The sequence below is a fragment of the Genypterus blacodes genome, unplaced genomic scaffold, assembly GCF_046128005.1.
Source record: "Genypterus blacodes isolate CSIRO-AG114 ecotype Tasmania unplaced genomic scaffold, CSIRO-AGI_Gbla_v1 ptg000055l_1, whole genome shotgun sequence".
Taxonomy (NCBI): Eukaryota; Metazoa; Chordata; class Actinopteri; order Ophidiiformes; family Ophidiidae; genus Genypterus; species Genypterus blacodes.
In genome coordinates, this window is record NW_027466867.1 from 6,134,095 (window position 1) to 6,159,182 (window position 25,088).

At 43.8% G+C, this 25,088-nt stretch overlaps 1 protein-coding gene across 1 annotated transcript; it reads right to left on the reverse strand.

Moving 5' to 3' along the window:
* Positions 1-432: 432 nt before the first annotated feature.
* dusp3a (dual specificity phosphatase 3a) lies at positions 433-13,518 on the reverse strand. Its single transcript, XM_076152270.1, has 3 exons — positions 13,139-13,518; positions 7,971-8,203; positions 433-5,456 (listed from the first exon to the last, which is right to left on the reverse strand). The coding sequence occupies exons 1-3, from the start codon at positions 13,324-13,326 to the stop codon at positions 5,227-5,229; spliced, it is 651 nt and encodes a 216-aa protein (XP_076008385.1). The 5' UTR covers positions 13,327-13,518; the 3' UTR covers positions 433-5,226.
* Positions 13,519-25,088: the final 11,570 nt, after the last annotated feature.

A 25,088-nucleotide genomic window follows, 5' to 3' on the forward strand; every position in this document is an offset into this window, starting at 1 on the left:
GGCCCCCTGAGGGACCACACAGCTGGTCTGCAGTAATTGCTGTGCAAGGGACCGTGAAGAGAAAAGAACCATGTCGACGGTACCGGAGAGCAACTCAGGCAATTCAAGCCAATTGACTTTTCGTGCCGTTTGACTGCTCCTCCCCAGGTGTGTCTCCAGGCTTGCGAGACGTTAAATAGCATCTGCATCGAGACTTTGGAGGGTTTTGTCTTTCTCGCTCAATTATCTCATTCCTGCTCTGACTTTCTCTTCCTCTCTGCATCTCTAATTTTGTCCTCATGAAGACTTTCAGCATGGATTTGGCTCCCCCTAGTGGCGTATGCAGTACTTACAGTGTCAGACTGGTAGGAAACGCTTCATGATCTCCACCTTTCTTATATTCAAGCACACATCCAGTCACTCTTTGTACCGAAGCATAACCCACTCAACATATGAGGTTAATATCTTAGCCATTTATTCTTAAACATAAGAAATAAGGGGTTTTCTTCAAGGTAAGAAAAATAACATTGCAATTTAAAACAAGTGCACTTCAAACAAACAAAGTGTCTCTTCCTGTAAGGGAGCGTTCCCTTCCTGCAGCGCGAAGTGAGATACACAAAACCAAAAAGCATATCGTAAAAGGATCAATCTTCACTGTAAGGCTTTGGGTGGGATGCTGTGTCGTTACTGTGGAGATGTCGGCGCCTGTGTGAGAATATATGATTACACTGTTCCAACAGCCAAGCCATAACCAACGACACCACGATACTAGTCTGAGACGCGCGTAAATACACAGAAGTGACAGGATTCTGACCGTTACGGACTCGAGGAGGAGTCGGGCAGTGGGCTGATTTGTGCTAAAACTCCCGCTTTGAGCCACCTGAATGAAGATGACGGAGCCTGACCCCGACCGAATAGCATTTGTAAACAATTTCCAGTGTCTGTTTTGAGTCTCGGCAGTACCGGATGGAGGTCGATACATCGGCCAGATTGAGCCTCCGAAAGTATCGAGATAATCCTCTTCCTCCATCTGGTAGCACGGCTTCAAACAAACACTGTCAACTAATCACAATCGCCACTCCATCCGGCCCGGGGCCTTCTCGCTGTGGGTGACACATTGTAACACAACACGGAGAATGACTCGTGGTGGACTCTTCGGCGTCACCTACTGTAGAAAAAACAGCCTCCTTCGTCAATAGAGCGAAAAAACAATCGAGAAACCAACGATCGAGAAATCACTTGCGTCCCTGTAACAGCACAAATCTAAATGAAAGTTAACCGGAAAATTACTTGGAGAAGAAAATAAACATCAAAAAGGAATGCTTCATCTGTGATTTCAACACTCCATATCGAACTATAGCTCCAATATCAAACAATACCCTATATATATAGTATAGGCTAGTTATGACGTAAAATGCAGCAATTCACAATTGCCTTAGTGCGTGTTACATACTCAGTATATATAACAATAGACATTGATGGCATTTCACATTTGACATTCTTGATAATACACGTGTATATGTACTATACTGTGAGTACATCCCACAAAATGATGCTGGTACCGTGTTCAAACAAAGAAGTACATTATAGTTTGGTTTGACGTTTCAGGGTTTGACACTGGGATGAAAACAAAAAAAGGGATGTGTTGGTGCCTTAATGGAGCATTTAAGTGAAACGTGTCGTACAATCATTAGATGATTTGCCATTTCAAAAAGAGCTTGTGCAAACCACGACAATAACAGCAGGTGGCAGTGTTTATCTGTTACGAAATGCCTAAAAAGGGGGCGGTACGCCAATTAGGCGGAGCTTCGGTCGCTCCGGCGCTCCACCTCGCCGTCCTTGCAGTGACTTTGACCTTGTGGGAAAGAAGCAGCGCTATCGATGACCTAATCAATAAGCGGGTGGACGTAGGCAGTCGATGCTTTCAAGTACGTGCCCTCATCCTGGACCCATTTCAGACAAAACAAAATTCCCTGTTGCAAATTTGGATATTTGTCAAGGCAAATTATGAGGCGGAATAGATTTGTGGCCTTTTGTACGTTCAGAGGGAGGGCAGTCGAGAAATACTGGAATGGAAGGAGAACCTTGTTCATTTGGATGATAACAAAGCCAATCGTAAACATTTAGAAGTGATTTTTTACGTAACAGGTCACTTGGCACAGATGGTTTGGCGGCGTAATGAACTTGTGAGGATGGGATAGAAAGTCTGGATGCTTTAGTCGTGCAGGAATGTTACACAGCATGCATGGATACATACACGCTTCTTGATGTCGTTCTGTGTTCTGGGTCGTGTGGGGTTCATGAGGAGGTTGTGGGAAAAGGCTACAGAGTGACACGTTTGCTTGGCTACACTTTTTAAAAAAAGGATCTCAAATACGCAAACTTTTGCACTTGACTCATCTCGCCAAGCACAATCCACCCGAAAGAGGAAGACAAAGTGTTTGAGAAATGTGTGAAATCGAGAGTGGACTTGTGTTCTTTCTCAGCAGAAGTTTGCGACTGTTTGCCCCAAAGTCCAACTCCCTGTGATGATATTACCTCCTCTTACTTCCTCCCTCCCCCAAGCCAACGAGCCAACACTTGACATTTTAATGCATGCTTTGAGATCTTATTTGAAGTTTGGATTTTATGAGATCAGACTGCTGCATAAAATCATGAACCTCAAATGTCTCTGCGTTACCTTTTCCCACTGACCCTCTCCACATGTTCCCGTTTGATAGTATGCACACTGTAGCTGGATTGCGTCCATGTTATGCAGAAACTCCGGGTTCCTCATAACATGGGGGTCAAGTCAGATGTAGGTCGGGTTTGGCAAAATCTGACAGCGATGGAAAGCAGGGAAAGTAAGATGGGGGCTGTTTTTTTGCGTCTCGATCTGTCACCTGTCCAGGCATAATTACAAGAAAGTTGGAAATGGAATGAAAGGTGTCGCTTGAGAATTCTGTCATTCTCAGAGAGGAAAAGAAATAAGCGGGGAAGTGTGTTTTTTGAGGCACCAAATGAAGAACTAAAGGATGAGTGTAACCCTGGAGAGGCTGACATGTACGCACTGAGCTCATATATCAAATAATCTATATGCATCTTCATATGTTGCCACCGGAAACTTGCTGTACATCATGGATGAAGTGAATATTCCAGGTATCGATATGGACAATGGATACAGAGTTTGCATGCCTCAGTATCCCAGCTAACATTGGAACAATGCTGCTATCATTATCATGTTTGGAGTAATTGTGATGGGAGGGATCACAATTAAACAGGAGATGGCATTTGACATGCACATCGCGAGAATCCTAAACAATATCAGAATAATAATGTACATGTGATTCACCGTGTGATGAGAAAAGAGTTGATTATTCTGTGATGCCATATATAAATATAACAGAATACATACGTAAGACAAACTGACAATACCTACACATTATAGACACATTGCTCATACATTCATATATGTCAACACTTAAATATGTATATACAGTATACATGTATATATTCATATGTATACAGATATAGCAAAGGAGGAGTAAATAGTGCCATTAATGAGGTGAGACAACTGACTTGAACCGTTTCAGTTTTCTTTCTAGTGAGACAAATATCCCCACAGATTCATGCAAACATGCCGCAGGCTCTGTATTCATGAGATATACGCTCCTCGCTCACTGCTGCCTGCAAACTCCAGTTGATGCTGGTCGCCATCCAACGACATAGTTGTTGAATGACCAGATCAATCTGTCGCCCTCGCTAACGCCCTTATCTCCGCGATTCCACCTCGGGAGGGAATTTGCCTCGGAAAAAAACAGCCCCATCTGCGCCTCTCTAGAGGAGTGACCTCATAAAGGTTTGAAAAACACTCCGGCAATGTCCTTCATGGCACTTTAACGAGTATACAGTGTAATGCGCAGCGTTAAATATGTCTTTCCAAAAGTATTGTTGAACTACCGTTACCTATATGTTAACATTAGAGCCTGAACATCGACATTAGATGTGATTACATTCTAGAGGGATGATGGTGTATTGACATATATCGCAATGCACTAGTAGAGGAAAACAAAGATGCTGTGAGTGTTGACCCAGTGTGTGCATAAAGCCAGGCATAATAAATTACTGTATGACACACACTTAAAGAGCGAGACAAGTGACTTGTTGTGTATGGACCTCAGACAAATGGTGTTGATGAAACAGTGGGACTGGATGCTGGCCCAATGGTCGTGTCTGTGAGTTGGCAGTGGGAAACTCTCTGGCATGATGACTGGAACTTTCGTTGCGTTGGAAACGGCAGCCCCGCTCGTCCCCGGTGACGCTTTTGACGACCGGAGCCGTGGGCCCCGACTGAAATGTGGGTGACGTTTGGGCACGTACAAGTGTGAATCATGTCCAGCTTTAGCGGTTTGTGCATATCGTGATATCTGCCCCTAGGGTTTGAAGGAATTAAGAGATTAATGTGGACAAACAAAAGGGCGCTTCTTATATTTATATGGAATGTTTGGATTCTTCCTCTATCCACTTACAGAGCATCATGTTTTTATTCAAAATTGCTTTTATGTGTAATTTCTGGCACATTTCTTTCTTTTTTAGTGGGGGGTGGGACTTTATAGTGCACTTGTGCTGGCGGTCACGTCATTGTTACCTCATGACATTCCCGGCAGTGGATAACTATGGAATGACTGTGCTATAATCTACTGGGAGCAGGATCCTCGCCTGCTCGGTGTGTGTTGGTATAGAAGGAATGCTTTGTTAAGCAGCTCAGCTCCAAAAAAGACACTGATGCTGAATCTAAATATTCAAGGGGTGCTAAGATTGTGATGTCTGCATATGTGTGCGTGTGTGTGTGAGTGTGAGTTAGAAAAGGGATTGAGGCTCGTGTGTTGTTTTGGTGATCTGGAGGACTGACCAGCCAGAAAGTGGACCGAGGACTGAGAAGACAACAGCGGTGTGTGGATGGCGGATGAGCATGTGTAAACACGTAGGTGAGTGTGACGCGCGCAGGCCACATATCTACACTGGTAAATACGCGTGTATGCACGTGTGTGTGTGTGTGTGTTTGTGTTGCGTTTCAGAAAAAACCCCTGGCGTGTGTGTACTGGTAAGTCCAATGGGTGCTGGTTTGGTCGGGGTCGGGGTCAGTCTCAGAGAGCGGCTGAAACCTGTGAAAGGCATGATGGGGGGGGAGGGGGAGGGAGGGGGGGATCAAAGAGTACAGGGTCTCTTCATTCTTACGCCTCCCCTTCTTCTTCTTCTTCTTCTCCTTCATTTGGTCTTTAGTTTGCCCACCTCCCCGTTCAGCTTGCCCTCCTTCGCCAGCTTCTCGTTCAGCTGGCACAGCTGGCGCAGGAAGCCGTCGTTGGGGCCGATCTCCCTCTTGTGCCGCACGGTGGCCACTGCCAGGCGGGCGTCCATTTTGAGGCGCAGCATGAGGTACGCGACCACCATGCTGGGCGAGCGGCTGTAGCCCTCTCTGCAGTGGACGTACACCTTCCCTGGGGGGACAGGCGGAGAGACGGGAGCGATTGTGACTTTTTTCCGGAAAAACACTAAACTTCTTAGCGCTGTGAATTACACAGAACAGTGTGTGAGGGCCTAAAAATAGGGCCAAATGCTAAATGGTGGCTGAGTGGTTAGCACTGTCCCCTCGGGCTGCTCTTAATGTGCAGCTCTACATCTCCCTGGGTTTGTGTGCTCTCCCGCTGGGTGACCCTCTAACCCCAAAACACATGCACGTTACGCAATAAGGTCAACTCCTGCCAAGACGCCGAGCCTGGGAACTGGAGTCGGTTCCCTGCGTGGCTGCCTCCTGCCATTACATTCTGCGGAATTAACGTCGAAACATATTACTTTGTAACGAGCAGAAAGTTTTAATGGCGGGGGTCGTTTAAGAGGACTTCTGCTCGGCTCGGCTCTACGCTGGCTTTGCCTCTTTATGGCTGCGACTGAACAACAAAGGAGAGAAGAGGAAGGAGGAGGGAAGACAAAGTCGCAAAGAAACAAAGGAGAGAAAGAGGCCTTGGGGAACATATGCTGTGAGGAAATTTGCCGAGCGAAGCATCTCCTCTGCCAGGAGATGCAAATACAAGGCCTGACCTCTGCTGCAGAGTGGGCAAAGTCGTCATCTTCACATCCTGCGTGTTGCCCCAAATCAATGTGTTTGTATGTGTTAGTATGTATCTTCCTATCTGTGGGCCTGTTAATGTGCCTGTTAATGTCTGACTCACTGTGTGTGTGTGTGTGTGTGTGTGTGTGTGTGTGTGTGTGTGTGTGTGTGTGTGTGTGTGTCTGTGTGTGTGTGTGTGTGTTTGTGTGCCTGCGTGTTTGCCTTCTAGCACCTGCATATTTAAATAGGACTTTTATTACCGACTAGCGAACGTCCCGAGAGGAATTCACCTTGCCAACTGTCACGGCGCAGCCCGATGTGCCGCGCTCAGGTCAGATCTGCGGATTCTGCAGCAGATTTTAAAACTCAAACTAAGCATCTCCTATCCTATCGGCTCTTTAAAAAAAAATTCCTTCCTTCCCTCCTCTACACACACACACACACACAACCTCTGCTGGGTGATTTTCGTTTACTCTACTCCTCGCCGTTCCCACAATTAAGTGACGTCTGATCGCCCCGCCTGCCACCGATCGACAGTGAAGTCGTGGTGTCGTTGTCGTACTCGCCTCTCGCCCCCTCATACATTTGTTCACTTCCTGTAGTTGTTCAATTGTTCACAAAGCTCTTCTAAAGCTTCCTATTCACATGACAAATAAGGTGTAGTGCTGGATATTGAAAAATGACACGTTTGGGAACCATCCAAAATGTTTTACGACTAAATACTCCACACCTTCGTTTGATATCTAAATAATGAATGTGGGTCAATGCACAACATCTGGCAATTGTCAATGGGTCAATCGATATACAAATAAAGGTGTCAGGGTGTAAAAGTACTGCTGATGAATTGGAAATCATTATCTAAACGTTACACAGCCCTGCAAAAATGTAAATATTTGAGCCATCTGCTGATTCATGGATATATCTTAGGTGATTCTCTACAATTTTGAATTTGGGATGTGATATCATGTCTGGCTGTCAACACTGTTCCTTATGTAACCGGATTTCTGCCTTTTAATGGATGGATTGTAGGAATGCCGGGCAGCAGGCAGAGGTCTTGCTGAAGCGTAAGGTGTCTCATTACAAAGCTCCTCCGCCTATGTTGTCCTCTTTCACACCTTCCACCCCTGGTCCTCCCTCTTCATCCCCGTCATCCTGCCTCTCTCCCCTCCATCTCTCCTCAGTACAGTAGCCCTGCTTCACTCCTGATTAAACACAGCCTCGACTCTGCCAAACTGCCGGGGAATTAAGATGCGTTTCTGTGTGGAGGCTGACAATAAATCCATGCCATAAAAGGCAGGGTTCAGGACACTAATTGAACACATCCGTCACGTGGACAAATAGACTAAATGTAATCCCAGCTTTGGGAGAGACGGGGAGAGGATTCTTTTTTCGGCGGGGGAGGGTTGGGGCCGGCGGGGATTGATCGGGATCGATCGTTCCCTCAGAATACATTGTGTCACTTCCAAGATGTTGGGCAATATGCGTGCGGATACAAAAAAAACTAAAAAACACCGCGTCACTTATGAGACAAATGAAACAGTGAGTAACATAAAACCGACTTCTGCCTCTTGAGTGCTTCTCGTAAACTATCTCACTGCAAAAGCTTTTACACCATACTCCTGCACAGCACCTGCTTAATGTAACGCCGAGGCGGTGGACCGAGCTGCGGCGCTGCAGGTACGCCGTGCACGAAAACGTTTTGCTAATGTTGACAACCAGGGACATGATCTGATAATGGAATATGGAGCAGGGCTCAGGGGTGTGTCAGATTTAGCCTGAGACGCTCAGGGCCGTCATTAACTGGAGCCATCCTCCTGTCTTCAGTTTAGGATCCACAGAGATGGAACATATTGAGATTTAACTCAATACGCTACATTTGTTACGCATGACCCCCCCGACTCACCTTTGCCATTATTGTGTGCCAGGGCTTTGTCGATGAACTCAGCCCCCTCCTCGAAGTAGGCACTGAGGTGGAACTGCTCGGTGTCGTTGGCCTGGATGCCGTGGTACGTGATGCCTGTGCCGGTGTAAAACTCAGCGCAGGTGTTTACGTGCATGAAGGAGGTACCCTCCGCCACGTTCAGGACGTGGGTCACGCCAAGTTTCTGCAGACGCATCGCATTCTGGGCTACGAACCTAGGTAGGAGAGATAAAGTATGAGATCAGAGTAGAAAGATGTGGTGCAGAAAGAGTACATACAGTGACAGAGAAGCCACTATAACCAAAGTTATAGTGGCCAAAACCAATATAACTTTAGGGATATCCATTGCATTTAACAACTATTCTAGAATAGTCTTTTCTTAAATTCTTAACCCATGTTGTGGACGACCATTGTTACTTATTGTATTATTAGTTCCCCTGCCTAAAATGTTTCCAAGGTGACCATATTTGGTGGTGTTGTCCAGCTGTGCGCGTGGTTTCCTGCCGGGGAAACAAATAAACATTCTGCCGAGGTCAGCAGAAAATGTTGGGCAAACAGTCGGGGGACACAGTTAGAGTTACAACATTAATTACAAAAATAGCTGCCTACTCATTGTACATCTCCAATTTCCTACAAGATGCGTAGAAATCTGAGAAGCGACAGCGTCCTGAGGCAGGCCAAAGGGGGCCGAGAGAGGAAGAGGGGACAGAGTTAAGCACTGATGAAGCAGTGGAGCAGCTGAAGAGGCCGTTCACAAGGGAGTAAAAAGAGAAAAGGAGTGGGAAAACGGCATGTATTTGGATAATAAAGAGTTTTACAGTTCTTGCATTTGAAGCAGGAGCCCACACATCAGGAAAAAGAGCTTCATCTTAATCTTCAGTCAGCCAGCTACACTCTGGTGGCCTCACCTCCATCTTCATCTGCTCATCCATGAGGAAGCAATAAATCTCTCAAAGCTGCTCTGCTCCTGTACCACTATATTTGCTCTCTACAATGTTAGTCTCATCAAGAGCAAACAAACCCATACCAAGCACAAGTAACACATTTGTTTCAGAAATAATTTGTAATTGTGGAAAACCTAAAACGAGAAAATCAAATCAACCATTTTTTTACTTGGAACTGAGACCCAGCAGTCATAAATCTTCATGTAATACGCTCACATGGCCATCAGTGTGTGTTTTATTGCTCTAGCTGCCCGTGTGCTTATAGTCTATACGAGGCCGGTGAGGCGAGGACAGGTGACCCCGGGCACGTCCCTAGAGGTCCCCGCAAGGCCGCCAGCGCCAGAACTACTAAAAACTCAGCTCAGCTCTCCAGCCATTTTGCTTTACGGTCATAGACGAGGGATGAAGCGCTCCATCTGTCTGCGTGTCAGCTGCGGGGCAGAGAGTGCGACGGAGCAATGCAGAGCTACACCGGCGCCGCTCTGTATTCATTCTCCACTATACCTACATTTAGGTTGGGTGGATGCGTGTCACTCATCTGGTGTGCTTGAATAAATAATCCAATAAATGCCCAATAAAGTCACTTTGCTGAATTATTTGCGTGTGAAATTGTTTTCTCATGCACGGCTGTTGGCATTTACTGAAGTGCAGCATGCAGAGGCACTCCGGGTTCACGGCTATACGCTGCTTTCCTATTTACCTGCCCTGTCCCAGCCTGCTCGCCCTGGGATCTGCAGTCCCACCACATCCATTATTAAATACCAGCCTCACAAAGAGCCTAAGTGTTCTCAAACCAAACAACCACACCTTAAGTCTGCCCCTGAGCTGTAGACACAGGTTTTATTGCACGGAATGCAGTATATCTGGAATCAGTTCAAGGACAATATGGTCATTTTCTGTTGCTTTTCTGCTCGAGTGGCAAGTGGGTATCCTTGTTTTTATCTCCTTTGACGATGATGTCATTTCATGTCAATATAAATTACATGTATCCCGTCTGTATACCATTGAATGTTGCGGTTTGCTGGAAAACATTGTCACTACTCTTCATTATTTCATCTGGTGGAGGACATCAGAGACGATTGTGCATCTCTGTCCATGGTGCTGAATTAATCAAACCCAGCCCCATGGCGGGTGTCTGTCCATGGTGCTGAACGGCTCAAAGGCAGCCCCATGGTGGCTCTCTGTCTGGAGCTGAGACAAACAAAGGCGGCCTCTTTGCTTGTGCTGCGAAAAAGTTTCAGCCGGACTCTTTTCAGTACTTAGCACAACCTATTTTAAACACGTCATCCGGCTGATGAATAAAGCCCAACTACTGACTGCTTACAAGCCAATGGCACACTTAGAAAGGAGCACTATGAAAGAGCACTTTCCTAAAGCCTGCAGTTTGTTCTAATAAAAGCCACTCAGGTAGATACTGTGGCCTCCGATCAACATTTTCACGGAAAATCACTCAGGTAACAATGTGGGTGTTTTCGGCTCAGATCTATACTCTGAGCAGTCTGAAAGGTCAAACGTGTGTTTGTGTTCTACACAAATGATGCTTATGAGCATTCTAATGGTCCCTTCATGAAAAATCATCAATGTTTAATGAACTACAGACACAGTTGAACAACCCTTTATTTCAATGGATTAAGCCTTGAACTGAAAGTGCTGTGTCCTGCACTGTTCTGCACCCTGGGAATACAAACTATGGATTATGGCCTAAAATGGGTCATGGACTCAGTTCTTGGGTCACCGTGACACAAGAGCTTAATGAGTATTTTCAAGGACAAAGCGTTTCTCACATGAGTTATGAAGTGTAATACAGGGAAGGGCCCCCCTGTCTGCCATCACAGTACAGATGCAGTTGTTTGGAGGGGACGTCTTATTTTGTCTGTCAGCAACTAAACTGTAGTAACAGCAGCGTACAACTAATGAGATCCAGAGGATGAGGAGCTCAGTGTGTCCCAGTGGTGGAGACAGTGGACAGAGCGCAGGCTTTAATCAACAAATCAATACCCCCCTCTGCCCACATATCGCATTACACTATCGTTTTCACGGGTGTGCTTGATCATTTCACATTCCATAGATGACCTTTGATAACACACAGTAGAGAAAAGCACTTCTCTCCATGATGAGAGGTTTGCTTGATTATCAGTGAACACAATCAGACATTTAAAAGCGGAGAGAACAACGTTAGCGGCGCTCTTCTCCTCTCATCTGCCTCTGTGTGTTCGCCTTCAGCCGAGCGCGAGGGCTGCCAGCACTTTGTTTTGAGACTTGGCCCGGCAGATTGGCATATTCAGATTGATTTTGTTGTAGCACTGAGGTAATGTGCTTGCATCCTGTCCTGTTCACCCTATTCCACCACTCTTGGCAGCGGCTGGAGCCAAATGATGGACTACAGCGAGACAGTGAGTTTCTCAGGGGCATCCCTGGATTGTTTCTGCACTGTGTGGATCTATGGCAGTGGGATTAAGAGCTACAACTGTAAAAGCAAACTCCACATCAGTGCTCAGCTAAATGTTTGAAATGTAAACTTTCTCTCAAGATTTTTTTTGCATGTTGAAACCTTGATGTGAAAATGATTTCTGATGTTTGGGCCACTTCAGGTGTTTTTGATTTGTGCCTCCAGAAACACAGAATAGCCTCAGAAGCTGTAGCAGCACTTTGTTAGGTGAAAGTAAAAACCCAACTCCTCCTCCCCATCTTTCTCCATACAACTAAAAATGTTTTCCAATTATTTTCCTGGGGCTGCACTGGAACACATTCTGGCACGCAGGACCAGGTGTGCCACTTATACAGACATTACACAACAACACAAAAAGTCAATTCTAAGCAAACTATAGTGAGCAAAATAGCACAGCTAGTTTTAAAGACTGTTTTTCTTGCCTTTTCTTATCTTACTGATCTAGTTTTGCTTTGTTTCCTCACACATGTTGCTTAACTGATGCAAAAACTACACTTGGGGACAAAGGGCGGTGGTGTGTATCTCATTGTGAGGACTGCTGGTGTCACTTCTCATGCAACTGGTCTTACCGGAATGTGCGGCTGTAAATTTCCAAAGAGACGGCATGTTCATTACAGAGCCGATAGCAACCAGGCAACCAACAAGCATGGATTTATGGTTTGGTCTCCAGCATGTTTAATATACGCATATACAGTGTGTGTGTGTGTGTGTGTGTGTGTGTGTGTGTGTGTGTGTGTGTGTGTGTGTGTGTGCGTGCATTACAGCATTACAGTGCATCAGTAACTAAGTTAGTAATTGAATTTAAATTCACTCTGTAAGAATTAATAAATAGCAAATGCATTGTTTGCAGAATGAGCCAGTTGAAAAAAAAACCTCAAAATACTAATAGAATAACAGAAAACCTACTTCCATCATCAAGAAAACAGACAACTGTAGCTGTAGCTGTACTTCAGTCAGGATTGACTGATCAATACAGTGTGTTATTGGGTAAACTGAGCTCTGTGCTAATTGATACTCATGTGGATTACAAACATGGAATGTGACCTGTGGCCATCCTGAGGCTACAAGCACAGATACAAACACAAGCCATCCGAGCTGCTTCTTAAGACACACACACACCATCACATAACACACGAGTTCGGTGTACATCACGCAGCGAATTCAGTTTCCTAAATTCAAAATTGAATTTAGCTTCAAACGAACTCAAGATGGCACAAACTGAGGTTATTTCCCAGCTTTCCACTCACGCGTGGACACAAAGGCTCTTTGTTCCGCGGCAACCTTTCGAGATCTCAGGTTGTTTTTGAAGCCAGATCGCCGGATGTGATGCCGGGTGTCGCCCCTCAACATACAAGCGAGGCAGCGAGGCAGCGGGGAGCGGCTTAATGATGACGTGATTACATGGTAGTGACACCGAGTTTAATGACGAAGGGTTTCATTGACTAGAAACTGGTCTTTGTGTCGTCTCTCACATCTGGAAGCCCATTTCTCCTCCTCAAGTGGACTGTAATCACATTTACGAGCCACGCCACATCGCGATGAATCCACCTGTCTGAATATGGCGGTCATTCAGCCTCTATCGTGGTGCATGTGTTGACATTTCGAGAACAAAAAGCCCCGACATGCGACATTTGTTGTCATTGTCTGGACGGCGGTATGACGCGCATCTGGGTGCTACCTGTCGGTGTCATCTGACTCGAAACAACGCGACGGACACCGTAATTAGTCAGACGCCGATGAGGTAATTGGTTACTCACGCGTTACCGATGTATATCCTGGGGAAGACCTCGTTGAAGTGCTGCGTGGGTAAACTGTAGAAGCCGCTGCCATTGGACAGCAGCTCGTTGAGTTGTTGGACGGTAACCTCGCCGCCTGGTGCCAGCACGTCAGCCGGTGTTTGCTGCTGCTGCTGCTGCTGTTTTGTTGGACTCTGGTGTTTCTTCATGTCTCTTTCTCCGTTTCTCCTGGCGGCAACAGGCACACGTTAGGCGACACACGGGGACGTTTTCGTATTGTTTTTCCGGTTTTCCTGCTGCATTTTTGTCGCCACACGTGAGTCGTGTCTGTCTTTATACACGGTGTCTGAGAAGAAGGAGGCGCGCGCTACAGCTTTTTCCCATCAAAGTAAAGTGCCGAAGAGTTAGACAAGGTACTTCCGGCAAAGACTTTCTATGTAAAACACCTGTATCGTTTATCCAATCTTTGTACAGCGCTGATGAAGAAACACCTAACATCTCTACTAGATAGCTTTCTCCAACGACATAGGCTCCTAAATCTACGACTTTTATTTACATATATTTTTATTGTAATCGTTATTATTAGTCGCTATTGTTTTTGTGTAGTTTGATATAATTTCATTGTTAATTACTTTGCTTTCAATTCATTTTAGTTCAATATCATATTTTCGTTGCTGTTGTCTCATCCGATTTTATTTGCATTTTTTATTTTTTTTTACTATATTATATTTATTTATTTTTCTCTTATGTGTGATGTCGACCTTCTTTCACGCAGCTTTAGAGGCAACATGTATGTGGTAAACCCGATCAAAAACACAGCATAACCCCAATCACACATATTCCCAAACTATTTGGATCTTGGGTCGATCAAAATTGTTTACAATTTTATGTCAAATGCAAAAGCAAGCCCATTTCCGGTATTGTCGTACACATTGATGTCAAGCTTTACACTGTCTCCTCTCTCCGCCACACGATCCGTGCAGACACACCCCATCGTCTCACCACCTGCAGGCAGACACACCGGAGACAGACGGAGGACAGTGACACAAAGAGAAACCGTGTGTAGTGATTAACTGATATTGAAATGGTCTTCAAGCGACTAACATTTCAACAGGTGGTTTATAAATCAAATGGCTCATGAATAATTTTAAGATAATAGCAGTGAGTTTGAATCCCATCTGAGACCTGACCACAAGTGCACATAATGTTTCTTCTAAAACTCAAAATGTTGAGAAGGTGTTGCCTAGGCATGCATTTAGTTACACGTCACAGCATTTAAGCCTTGTGATTCCCATATATTGCGAATATTAATCTTTTGCTTTGCTTAATAGGTGAGACATGGTGGTCAAGAAAAATCGTGTCTTTACGTTCATCTGTATCTATTCATCATTTCGAACGAGTAAAGATTCCCCATCCCCTGTGCGTGTCCGTGAGCACGTCTCTCACGCACTGATTAGGGATGTGTTGACTCTGTTCACCCCTAGATGTCAGCACAAGCCTTCGGTAATGTAAATGCAGGCGGTAACGTGCAACCCCGGGACTATTTCTAGCCTGTGATGGATGTCCGAACATATATGATGAATTTGATCAGACTTCTGTCATTCAATCGCAAACCATAATGAATGACATGCACGTGGCCAGTTTATAGTGACTCAAAAAGACTGAGCCTGACAATTTGATCTAAATATACATACATTTTTTACATACGATGTGACACTTTATATTCTTCCTGCAGATCTGTACTGTACACGCTCAGTGTAACGCATACACATTTTGACTGCTCAACTGACGTACACATTTGTGCCGCTGCAATTACAAGCAGCTACCACAAGATAGAGCCACGTTTCTACATATAGTCAACACGTTCGTGCCTGAATGAAAACACTGGGACAATTTGGAAAGAATGATTTAAATAGCTAATAAGCAACTCAGATTTCTATTTATGAGGGACAAGCAACTGTATTCTGTGAGATTAGTTTCCTTTTTGACTGTGCTTCATTGAGTTTATTTAAGTTTGAGAAGCATTGACATATTATGAGGGTGCAAATATATACAATACTGCTATGATGTTGTGGGTCTGTAAAGGCCTTTGAGACATTGTATGTGATATTGGGCTATACTAATAAACTGACATGACTTGAAACTGACAACATTGTACCTTTTGGGATCAGGGAAGGTTGAGGGTTGTGATACATCAGTGGCTGCTGAACTGCACACACTGAAAGAACGCTCTTGACCCAGTCCATGCTTTAAGGCCTGTGCCAGTCATCGTTTTTCTGTTTCCATGGCAATGTAAGAAAATGCAGTGCAATGCCATAGCAACAACAGATTTTGTGGAGAAGAATATGAGCTCCCTGTTGTGCATACACCTGTGTGTGTGTCCATTCTCATATTAACATTATCATTGTATAAATGACAAGTAGTTGACCCAGGTTTGCACAAAACCAAGCCAAGCTGCAGTATTCATTCGCAATGGACATGAAACAAAGTAATAATAAATACATTCTTTCCTGTCACTTGGGCATTTTGTTTTTGTTACTTGTTTACTCGGACATAACAAATTAAGTCATGAATGATTTGAACATGTTTCTACACATTTTAGTTTCCGTGGTCATACCTTTTCTGCATCATAATATACCAATCCAGATGTGATTGCCAATACTCTAATTTAAAAATGGATGGAGAGCAGCCGGCATTGCACCTATAATGTTACATCAAAATGCAGGATTGCTGAATTATGGGGGAAGGGGATCCACATTTAAAGCCACTCCAAGCCCCATCTGGTTGAGACGAGCACCGGACTTAACATTGATTTAGTGGCGTCTTTATTGACAGTTTCCCCCTCGTCTTTCTGTGTTGTGATGCTGTGCAGCGAGCTAATAGGACGCAACCACCTGAGACCTGCTGCAAATCAGCTGCCGGTGACACGTCATGGATTTACACTGCACGCTCAAATCTGATTTGAAGTGACCACCTTCTGACCCACATCTGATATCATCTGATTTTCTTAACATTAAAAGCCCACATGGAGTCTGAGAGGAGCTGATTAGAGCGTGAGCCTCATGCTTTCACAAAATGTTCCTGTTAATTCATTCATTGCAATGTCTAGCAAAATGAAATAGCCACACAGGAGGTGAACTGAAGATACTAATATATTCAGCCAGATGGTAATGTTAATCCAAAAGGAAATATAACACTCTGATATTAATTTATCAGGGGGTTCTTGTAATCTAAAATTGAAATTTTTCATCCACATTCGCTCCGCAATATGCAAAAGCAGCATGGATCTAATCAGTTGGGTAAACAAATCTAATGCCAACCCCCATCATCTCCCCTCAGCTGGCCCCTTAATCGTGCCCCCACGCCTGCTGACGTCAAAGCTCCCATGTTGATTTTACCCCCCGGGGCCCAAAGCTGCACCAAGTGGGCAACATTTATTTTTGCATCCCCTTCAGAAACTCGAGCCGGGGCCAAGTCCATCATGAAAATAGACTGATATAATTTTGAATTAGCCCATGCTCATGCAAATGTAGTCCGCAAATACAACCTAGAGGCATCAGGCTCTTTGATAACATGTTTGTCTAAGTCTTTATTCTATTTGAAATGCTACAAACTGGACTGTTCACTGTCCCTTCAACACTGACCAAGAAACACCAGTAGGGGTCTATGTTGCCACTGCCAGGGAGGCTTTCTTGTTGTTCTTATCAAGCAATACACTGCCAAACTACTTCTGTAGATATCAGATCTGAGGTGGAGTTTAAGGATCGGCTTATTAAGGTCCCATATACTGAGAATGTTTACATCCCTGTGTTGAAACCTCTCCTAGACTCTTAAAGCTTCTACTGAAAAGCAAGTGAGTTCACAAAAACTATAAAATACGCCTCTTTTTGTGATTTTCTTGTAATTTGACCTTCTTTTTTTTAATGCCAGGTTTCCACGGCAGCCTTTTAGTGGAATTATCCAGATGGTCCCTTCCCTGCATGTGCTGTACTCTATCATTTAGAGCTGCCTTTCTACATGCTCGCTCTATTGTAATGCATATCTGCACGTGGCGTCTTTTAGCCCTGAGCTCTTTTCATACCAAAATCACTGCGTCTTAATCAATCTGGGCTTCTTTTATCTGCTGTGACCACCGTTTTGGTCCAGCTTTAGCCGAGAGCCTTTGTAGACACTCGCGGAAAGGTTATTCATCTTGTGTCGGTGGATGTATAACAATAGGAGTTTGTATAGTAGGAGAAGACGACTGTGGAGTGTGATTGATATAACCATCTGCCTGACTGGCTACCTCGATGAATCGTGAGGAAAGGAGGGTAAAGGGAATGCGGGGGCTTCTAGATAAGGAAGAAATTACTGATGATGAGGTAATAAAGATCAGATCACACCTTAGTGACTGTCTGATGTTTCCTGTATGCACGCTGCTCTTGTATATGTCAATAAATGTACACATCCAGGCAGTTTGTAACAGAGCCTGTCTTGGTGTATTAGTTGGTGTGTAGCACTGAGCGTGACCTTGCTGACCAGTCATTCTCTCTCCTGGGTGGCCACTCTGTGCTCACATTAATCTCACAGTTGAGGGAAAAGGTCATGACCTCTTGGTGTTTTTCTTTCAGGGGAGGTCGTTCTTTTTCATGTTTTGTAACTGCGGAGCTTCGCTTTGGCCCGTTTGGCAACCATTTCTCTGACCCAGTAAAGTAAACAGAGCATCATCTGCAAGATCAGAAAACTGACCTCAAAAAATTACTCCAAATGCTTTCTGTACATTTGGATTTTACAGATAAATTACTTTGGGATGAAATTCTTCATCTACAGTCCAGGGGTGTCAAACATAAGGCCCACGGGCCAAAACCAGAGGCCCGCCAGAGGGTCCAATCCGGCCCGCGGTATGACTTTGCAAAGTGTGAAAATGATAAGATCTTTTTTTAATAATTCCACTGTTAAAGTGATTTGTCAATATTATTTATTTATTTTTGCCAAATAATAAGTTCCAGTTTTATGAATAGTGAGCCAGTTCAGTTCACATTTCTACACCGATGTTGAAATGTATGGACATTTCAAATAATTGCTAGATCTTGACAAGTCGTTTGTATAGTGTATTGTTATCGTTTGTTGAAATTGCACTTGTTTTTCTTAAGAAATTTCAGGTTCACACCCCTGATCTACACCCACAGAATTAAGAGGTCTGAACAGTGCTTTTGCAGTGCATCGCCTGTCAGTTCCCCCTTTTCCCCCACATGTAAGATTTAGTAGTATTGTAACGGTGGCACCAACAGATGTGGCGTAAAACACACAACTCTTTCAAGTGCAGGTAGAGACAAAAAGCCTTCAGGACAAGCAGCCCTCACAGAAGAGAGGAGAGGGACGATCCCACAGACGGGAAACAACAGGATGCTCAATTAAAGCAAAACCTAAGAAGCCGAACATGACAAATATTAATCAAATTAGCACCTTGAAAAATAAAATCAGGTACACACCTTCTGTCACAAGCACAAATGCACAAATGCACAAATCTCCCTTTTAACAACATCCAATGTATAATTGTTGGAGCCATATTGGGTCTTGTTCTTACTTTTAAGGTAGAAGAACGAATTCTCCTCTAAATGGAGGTAAAAGTACACTTCATAAACCACATTACAGCTAATGGCCATGAAGATTTTGCCAGGAAGAGTTCACTGTCAGGCTCCTGCCAATTTAGTTTTCAATGAGTTTTGGTTTGCAGAGCTTCGAGTCAATAGGAAATACAGGCATTACAAGCAAAGCCAAAAAAAACCCACAGAGCCTATATACTGCTTTGAATGTGCCATTACCATCAGACTTTGCAACTTCACAACTTTGCAACAACATGCAACTTCAGCATTCAATCAATACAAACTGATAAAGGAAAAGACCAAGACATAATACACTGAGATGAGTAACAAATCTTTCAGCAGAAATGACTTCAACTATCAAATCAAGTCTAAATATTTAAGAAACTATAGACAGCCTCTCAAGAAAATGGTTGAAAATTCTGGGGTTTTCTCTTCTTTTTGCAAGAGCAGAGCAAATGTGCGCAATTCCATAATCGTCGCGCTCTTATCTGGGGAAATCTCTCAAAGGCGATGTGTGTGTACGCTCTTGCAAGATGACAGAGCAACAGTATTACCCTTCCTACCTCATTCCGCCCAATCATCTAAATCATTAATATCATAAATCCAGGCACGTTGATGCATTATTTAGCGACGCCTTTCATACTGGGCACACATCGGGTAATACAGAATCCAGATACAGCGCATTACCATAACTGGATTCTCCCCCCTCTAATTTATGGCTTCATAAGTCACTTTTCATTGTTTCCATAATTCACCAAAATGAGGTTGATGATTAAACATTGGCCTGTGCTCGCCGCTTCACCCGCTGACATCTGGGAAAATGGATACGATTCTCCTTTGGCAAGAAATACTTCAGCTCTCTTTACACCGCAAATAGACCTTAATGTCATTAGCAGAGCGCCGTGTTTACAAAAGGGATTTCTCCCATTTTCTGAAACGCAATTTACAGCCGCGATGTTTGTGTGCTCCTCACAATGGCCTCCTTGTCCAATCCTGATTAGGTTAAATGTTATTTCAGCCACAGGGTGATAATGTGATAACCGTGGTCACACCTTGTTGTTTTAGGTAATCTCTGTTTGGACAAAATCAAATATTGACCTCAGGAAAAGTGTCTGAGGCTATAAAGACAAGGAGGAGGAGAGAAGAGACAGAGCAAGTTGTTAATGTTCTTTTCTATGTCTCTTTGTGTATGTTCATGTTTGCGCCTGTTGGGCAATCACGCTTTCCCCTACACGCAGCTCTTGCTTTGGGACAGCGCAAAGGCTTTGAACCAGCAATAATGAGTTATGTAAACTTTGCTGGGCCATGTTATATCACAGTGAGCGATTTTATTCACACCAGACAATAGTCCTTTGATAACGAGGTTGCACAAGAACATTTTAACCCACATGACCTGCTTTGAAAATCCATCCAAGGATGCACAGCAAATTTGCTTATAGTGTTATTCTTTCATTTGTAGAAGCCTTCGTGTAAGTGTATGGATAGTGTATGTGTAACCGTGGTAGCAGGAGACGTGGACTAAAATGCACAACTCAGTACTGAAGAACAGCTAGAATCAAAGAGGTCTTTACTCCAGGCAGGGTTTGGTTCACAGAGAATCAGAAATCCAAGAGGGGAACAGCAAAAGGCTAAATCCAAAATACAAAAATACTGGAATGATTGATACACAGAAGAACACACACACAGACGAAACACACGAGGGGTGATGAGGAACAGGTGAGGCAGATGAGGTGCATGTGAGGCAGATGAGGAGCAGGTGAAACTAATGTGGGTGCAGTAGACAATCAACAACTATCTGAATGAGAAAAATTTTAAGAAAATTAAAAACATAACCAGAATGTCTCATTAATGTTTCTTTTTTGCAATTTTTTCTTTTCTCCCTTTCTCTGTGAATGAAAAGTTCACAGAGTGTTTCATAACTGCGTGCTCATTGTCAGGTCAAATGTTCTCTTCAGTGTTCAGTGTCACTAATTCTGCCGCTTAAGTTGATTTAATTAAAGTGGCTCTTGGTTCAGTTTGGTTGGCCAGCCGGTCTACAGTTCTTTCCAACTCATTCATACCCCTTCCAATATTACCAACTACATTATATGTTTAGCTTTGATTGTAATGTCCCCAGAGGATCATTTGCAATGATTCTGGTGACCTCAATCCCCTCAAACTAAAAGTACAACTAGATTACAGGTACTGGTAGTCCTTCTTTCATATACTGTAACTTCTCTGTATGAAATGAAGTCAACTAGCCTGTCAGACTGAGCGGTCTTTTGAATGGTTTCCACCCGTCACTTCTATCTTTAGACCCAAGCTAATAGGGAGCTGGATGGACTTGCTTGTGAGATGTATTGACTTATAGCCAGAGGGTGGTGGATCACTGTGTCCCTGCCGTTGGTGATGTAATCTCTGTTTAATTTGCCATTTAATGATCATGATTAGAGCGATCGATGTGTCAAATGTCTTCAGTTGAACTGCGGAAGGTCATCTCCTCTTCACAGTGCCTCTAATCACTGCTTCTAAAACCGAGGCTGGCCTGGAAATTACTTCTCATAACAACCAGGAAAAGAAAAGATTGAAATCCTGCACAGGAAACCAATGAAGTCCTCAAATTACAACAAGAAAGATTCTTTAACTAATGCAGTCTCCGTTAGAATTAAAGCTCTGCTTGATTGTGAAGTTAAATAATCCTGAAGAACCTCATCTGTCACTCGTGTCGATTGAGGATTTTGATCTGGAAAAGCTTCAGTTTTCCTATGCTGACATTCACGGTTGATTGAAAGCAAAGCATTTTACCATGTTGACACATAAATCATCAGTAAGAATTTAACGAGGAAGAAATTAATTAAGGACAAATTCAGTGAAATATATTTTTTCCTCCCTTTGTATGCAGGTTTTGCACTCAAATTCTGATGTGATGTGAAGCTTTGTGGGGCAATTTCAGATACAGCAAGAAATAAAACGAACACTCTATATAAACATCCATATTCACGTGGCTGGACCACATCAGGTCTTTACGTTGAGGTATTATGGAAATGATTTATGTAGTGATTTTACTTTGACTGTTGAGAGGACTCTCGCACAAACTCACAGACATTCAGAGTGTGTGTGTGTGTGTGTAACCTTGACAGAGCCAGCTAAGCTTCACTGAGTGCCTGCAAGCACGTGCTATCTTTAGCTTTTGTGGCAGCTTTTACCACTGGCCTCCTCCACCTCCTCCTCCTCCACCTCCTCTTACTCTCCTCCTCCTCCATTCCCCTCAGCCCACTCACTCTTGGCTGCACAGGCAAACATGCACACAAATGCATGCCTGCACACCACCAAACCGTACACACACACAAATATACATATGCACGCTGAATAACTGTTACTGGGCAGATTAGAGGAGGCAACCTACTTCTGGGATGAAACACGTGTCTCATGTTTGTTTCTTAGTGCAGCGTCAAAGACTGAGTGACACTTGGTCCCTGGCTGGCCTGGATGTGTGCCTGAGGGCAGTGAGCGTTGAGCCTCACCGGCTACACACTTGTGCTCCTAATGGCCGAAACTGTATAAAATTCAGACATTTGTACATCGGCAGACTGACATTTTAAGAAAAGAAGTAGTGCAAGATGAAACACAGCAGTGTTTTTAACAATTATTCATCAGAAGTGCCTGTGCTTCCTGCGTTCATACTGCAGAGACGAAAGAAATGTATTCCTGTTTGCACAAGAATTGATTGAGTAGTTCTTATTATGAAAGAGCAAACTTAGCTTCTGTGGTGGATTCATATAATCTTACTTTGCTAATGAAACATTTCCAAAATAACCTGGTTAGTGGTATTAAGTGTTGGTGTAGCGAAGGTGAAGCAAAAGTGGAAACACAACTAAGCCAATCAGAGAGGTTTGCGCCAAAGGGTCAGTTCCCATGATGCTTTGGCATTTGCAAATACACACACACACACACACACACACACACACACACACACACACACACACACACGCGCACACACACTTGCACACTGTTTTGCTCTCTGATGCTTCAGAGCGCTGTCTTTCTATCTTTGATTGTAAATGGTTGTGTCTGTCAGGTCATGTAAGGGGTTTGGACAAAACAAGGCAGTCTGAGTCTTAGTGAAAATAACATACAAAAAAAATCAGCAAAAATAATGAACGGGAGAATTTCCCCTTGTTTAATTTCACATAACATCAGTTTCCATTTGCATCAGACGTGAATAAATGAGAAGCAATGACTGATATTCCAACCTTTCTATATTAGACATTACATGTCATCATGAATAACTAAACCAGTCTATCCTCCCCGTGCGTTAAAAATGACCTGGGAACTATTCACGCCTACTTAATATACATTCAATCATGTGACCGTAAGATTGTCTATTCATAGTCATTTTTCACTACAGAATGATAGATACTGACATTAACATGAACCTGTAATTGTCTGTCTGTCTGTCTGTCTGTCTCTCTCTCTCGCTCTCTGCATTGCAGTATCTCTGAAGCTGAGAGCACATGCACTCTGTGTCATCTCTGCCCAGTGCACAGACCACTAGGCACCTCCATCAAGGAACATGACACGCGCTTCTGTCCTCCTGCTTCACCTTCTCAGAAGCTGTCCCACGACACACACGCGCACAGTTGCACACACACACACACTGCGCTATTATCTTTCTAGGCAACAATGAAGGGAAAGAATAGCTTTGGGCTGTGTTTCTTTGCTTTACACAAATGTTTTGTGTGAACTTTAAGAAAAGAGAAATGTGCACATCCAGATTATTCTTATTCCTCTGTGCAAACATAAGATATATGAAGTGGATTTCATGGCGGAGTTTCACACAGCTGTTTCATTCCGGATCTCAGTAAGAGCGCTGCAACAGAGAGAGATAAAACCCAGCTGGTGAATAATAAATGGAATGGCAAATTATGGCTTCTAGAAGTATATACAGAAGCAAGTAAAAGCAAGTGTTCCCTCAAATCTCCCGCAGTTCCATAAAAGTGCAGCCTGGCCTTGACGGCATGACAGCATATCGAGTGCTGTTCACATGATGCCTGGGGCGCTTCACTCCCCCTGTCATTCTCTTACACGATCCTCCATTCAGGTTTAATAAGTTCCCTAATGAGAAAGGTACCATGGAAAACAGTTGAAGGCAATACCCTCTGCGTGGTTACAGATCATTGGACGCTCCATTTAGGGTCATTTAAATGTGTGCCATAGGACATATTGTTAAAGCATGCACACTTACGTACGTCTCCTCTCCTATTAAAGTAATGGAGGAAGTATGACGACCCCCCCCCCCATCTCGGAAATGGCACATGAAGGTTTTAAGTGTGCACCCTGGTGTCATTAAAACAATAAATGTGTACTCAGTCTGTTGAGACAAAACATATTGGATCCAATTTCCTGCATTTCCCTACATTGCATCGTTGGAAAAAGACAAAACACAACAAAAATGGGGGAAGACAAACAAAGAAAAACAAAGCACATCATCATCAACTCAACCTGAGGAGGAAAGGTGGACAATTGTGAACGCTGCCTGGTTTTAATGGGCTCGTGGGATCTTCCAGGTATCATATTCTATCTATCTAATCCAGAGAAAGCTTCACCTTTGAAGCTGCTGAAAGACCGATGATGTTTCCTTCCCATGACCCCATTCGCTCATCATTTCATAATTATTTTGGTACGCCATGGGTCTGGGGGGAGCTGGGTGGGGGGCTGGGGTTGTTACCATCCACTAACACTCCTGTCTAGACTGGATTTAAAGCTGTTCTGTGACCCCGCCTCATTCCACTGGTGATCCCTGGCAACACTCCCACTGTCAGGCTGAGTCTTAATAGGATTAAAAAGCAAAGCAGGAGGAGATGTTGTATATGTCAACCATTGCACATGGGAGTCACCATAGCTACAGCTCCTCCCCGGGTTTGGGATGTAAAGCAATGTCACACAAGATAGATGGGTGTATAGGGCAGAGAGGGAGAGATGGTGGGTAATGTCCCATAGCAAAGCTTCACCTCCGTTCATTGCTACACACACGTGCTGCTCTATGTGATGTATCAAATCTATGTCATTCTCCCTCTCATTCACATTAGGGTCATGTTGCGCCATAATCGCTTTCTGTTCTTCATCCTGTCAACATTGACACCCACACCTTCATATTATGGGATTAATGTGTCAAAGTCAATGCTTGAAGATGGAATGAGCAGAGGGAGTATAATCTAAAGTTTTGCCATGCCATATAGTGTGAAAGTACAGGTGGTGTAGGAGTGCTGGCTTTTCATTTTTAATGGAATAACAGGGAATTAAGATCAATAAAGATGATAATTAAATAAATACAACATTTGAGAGACAAATGTCGTCACTTGCTCCTTAATTGTCTGCTTTAAATCCACCTGGAGTAAACGTAATAA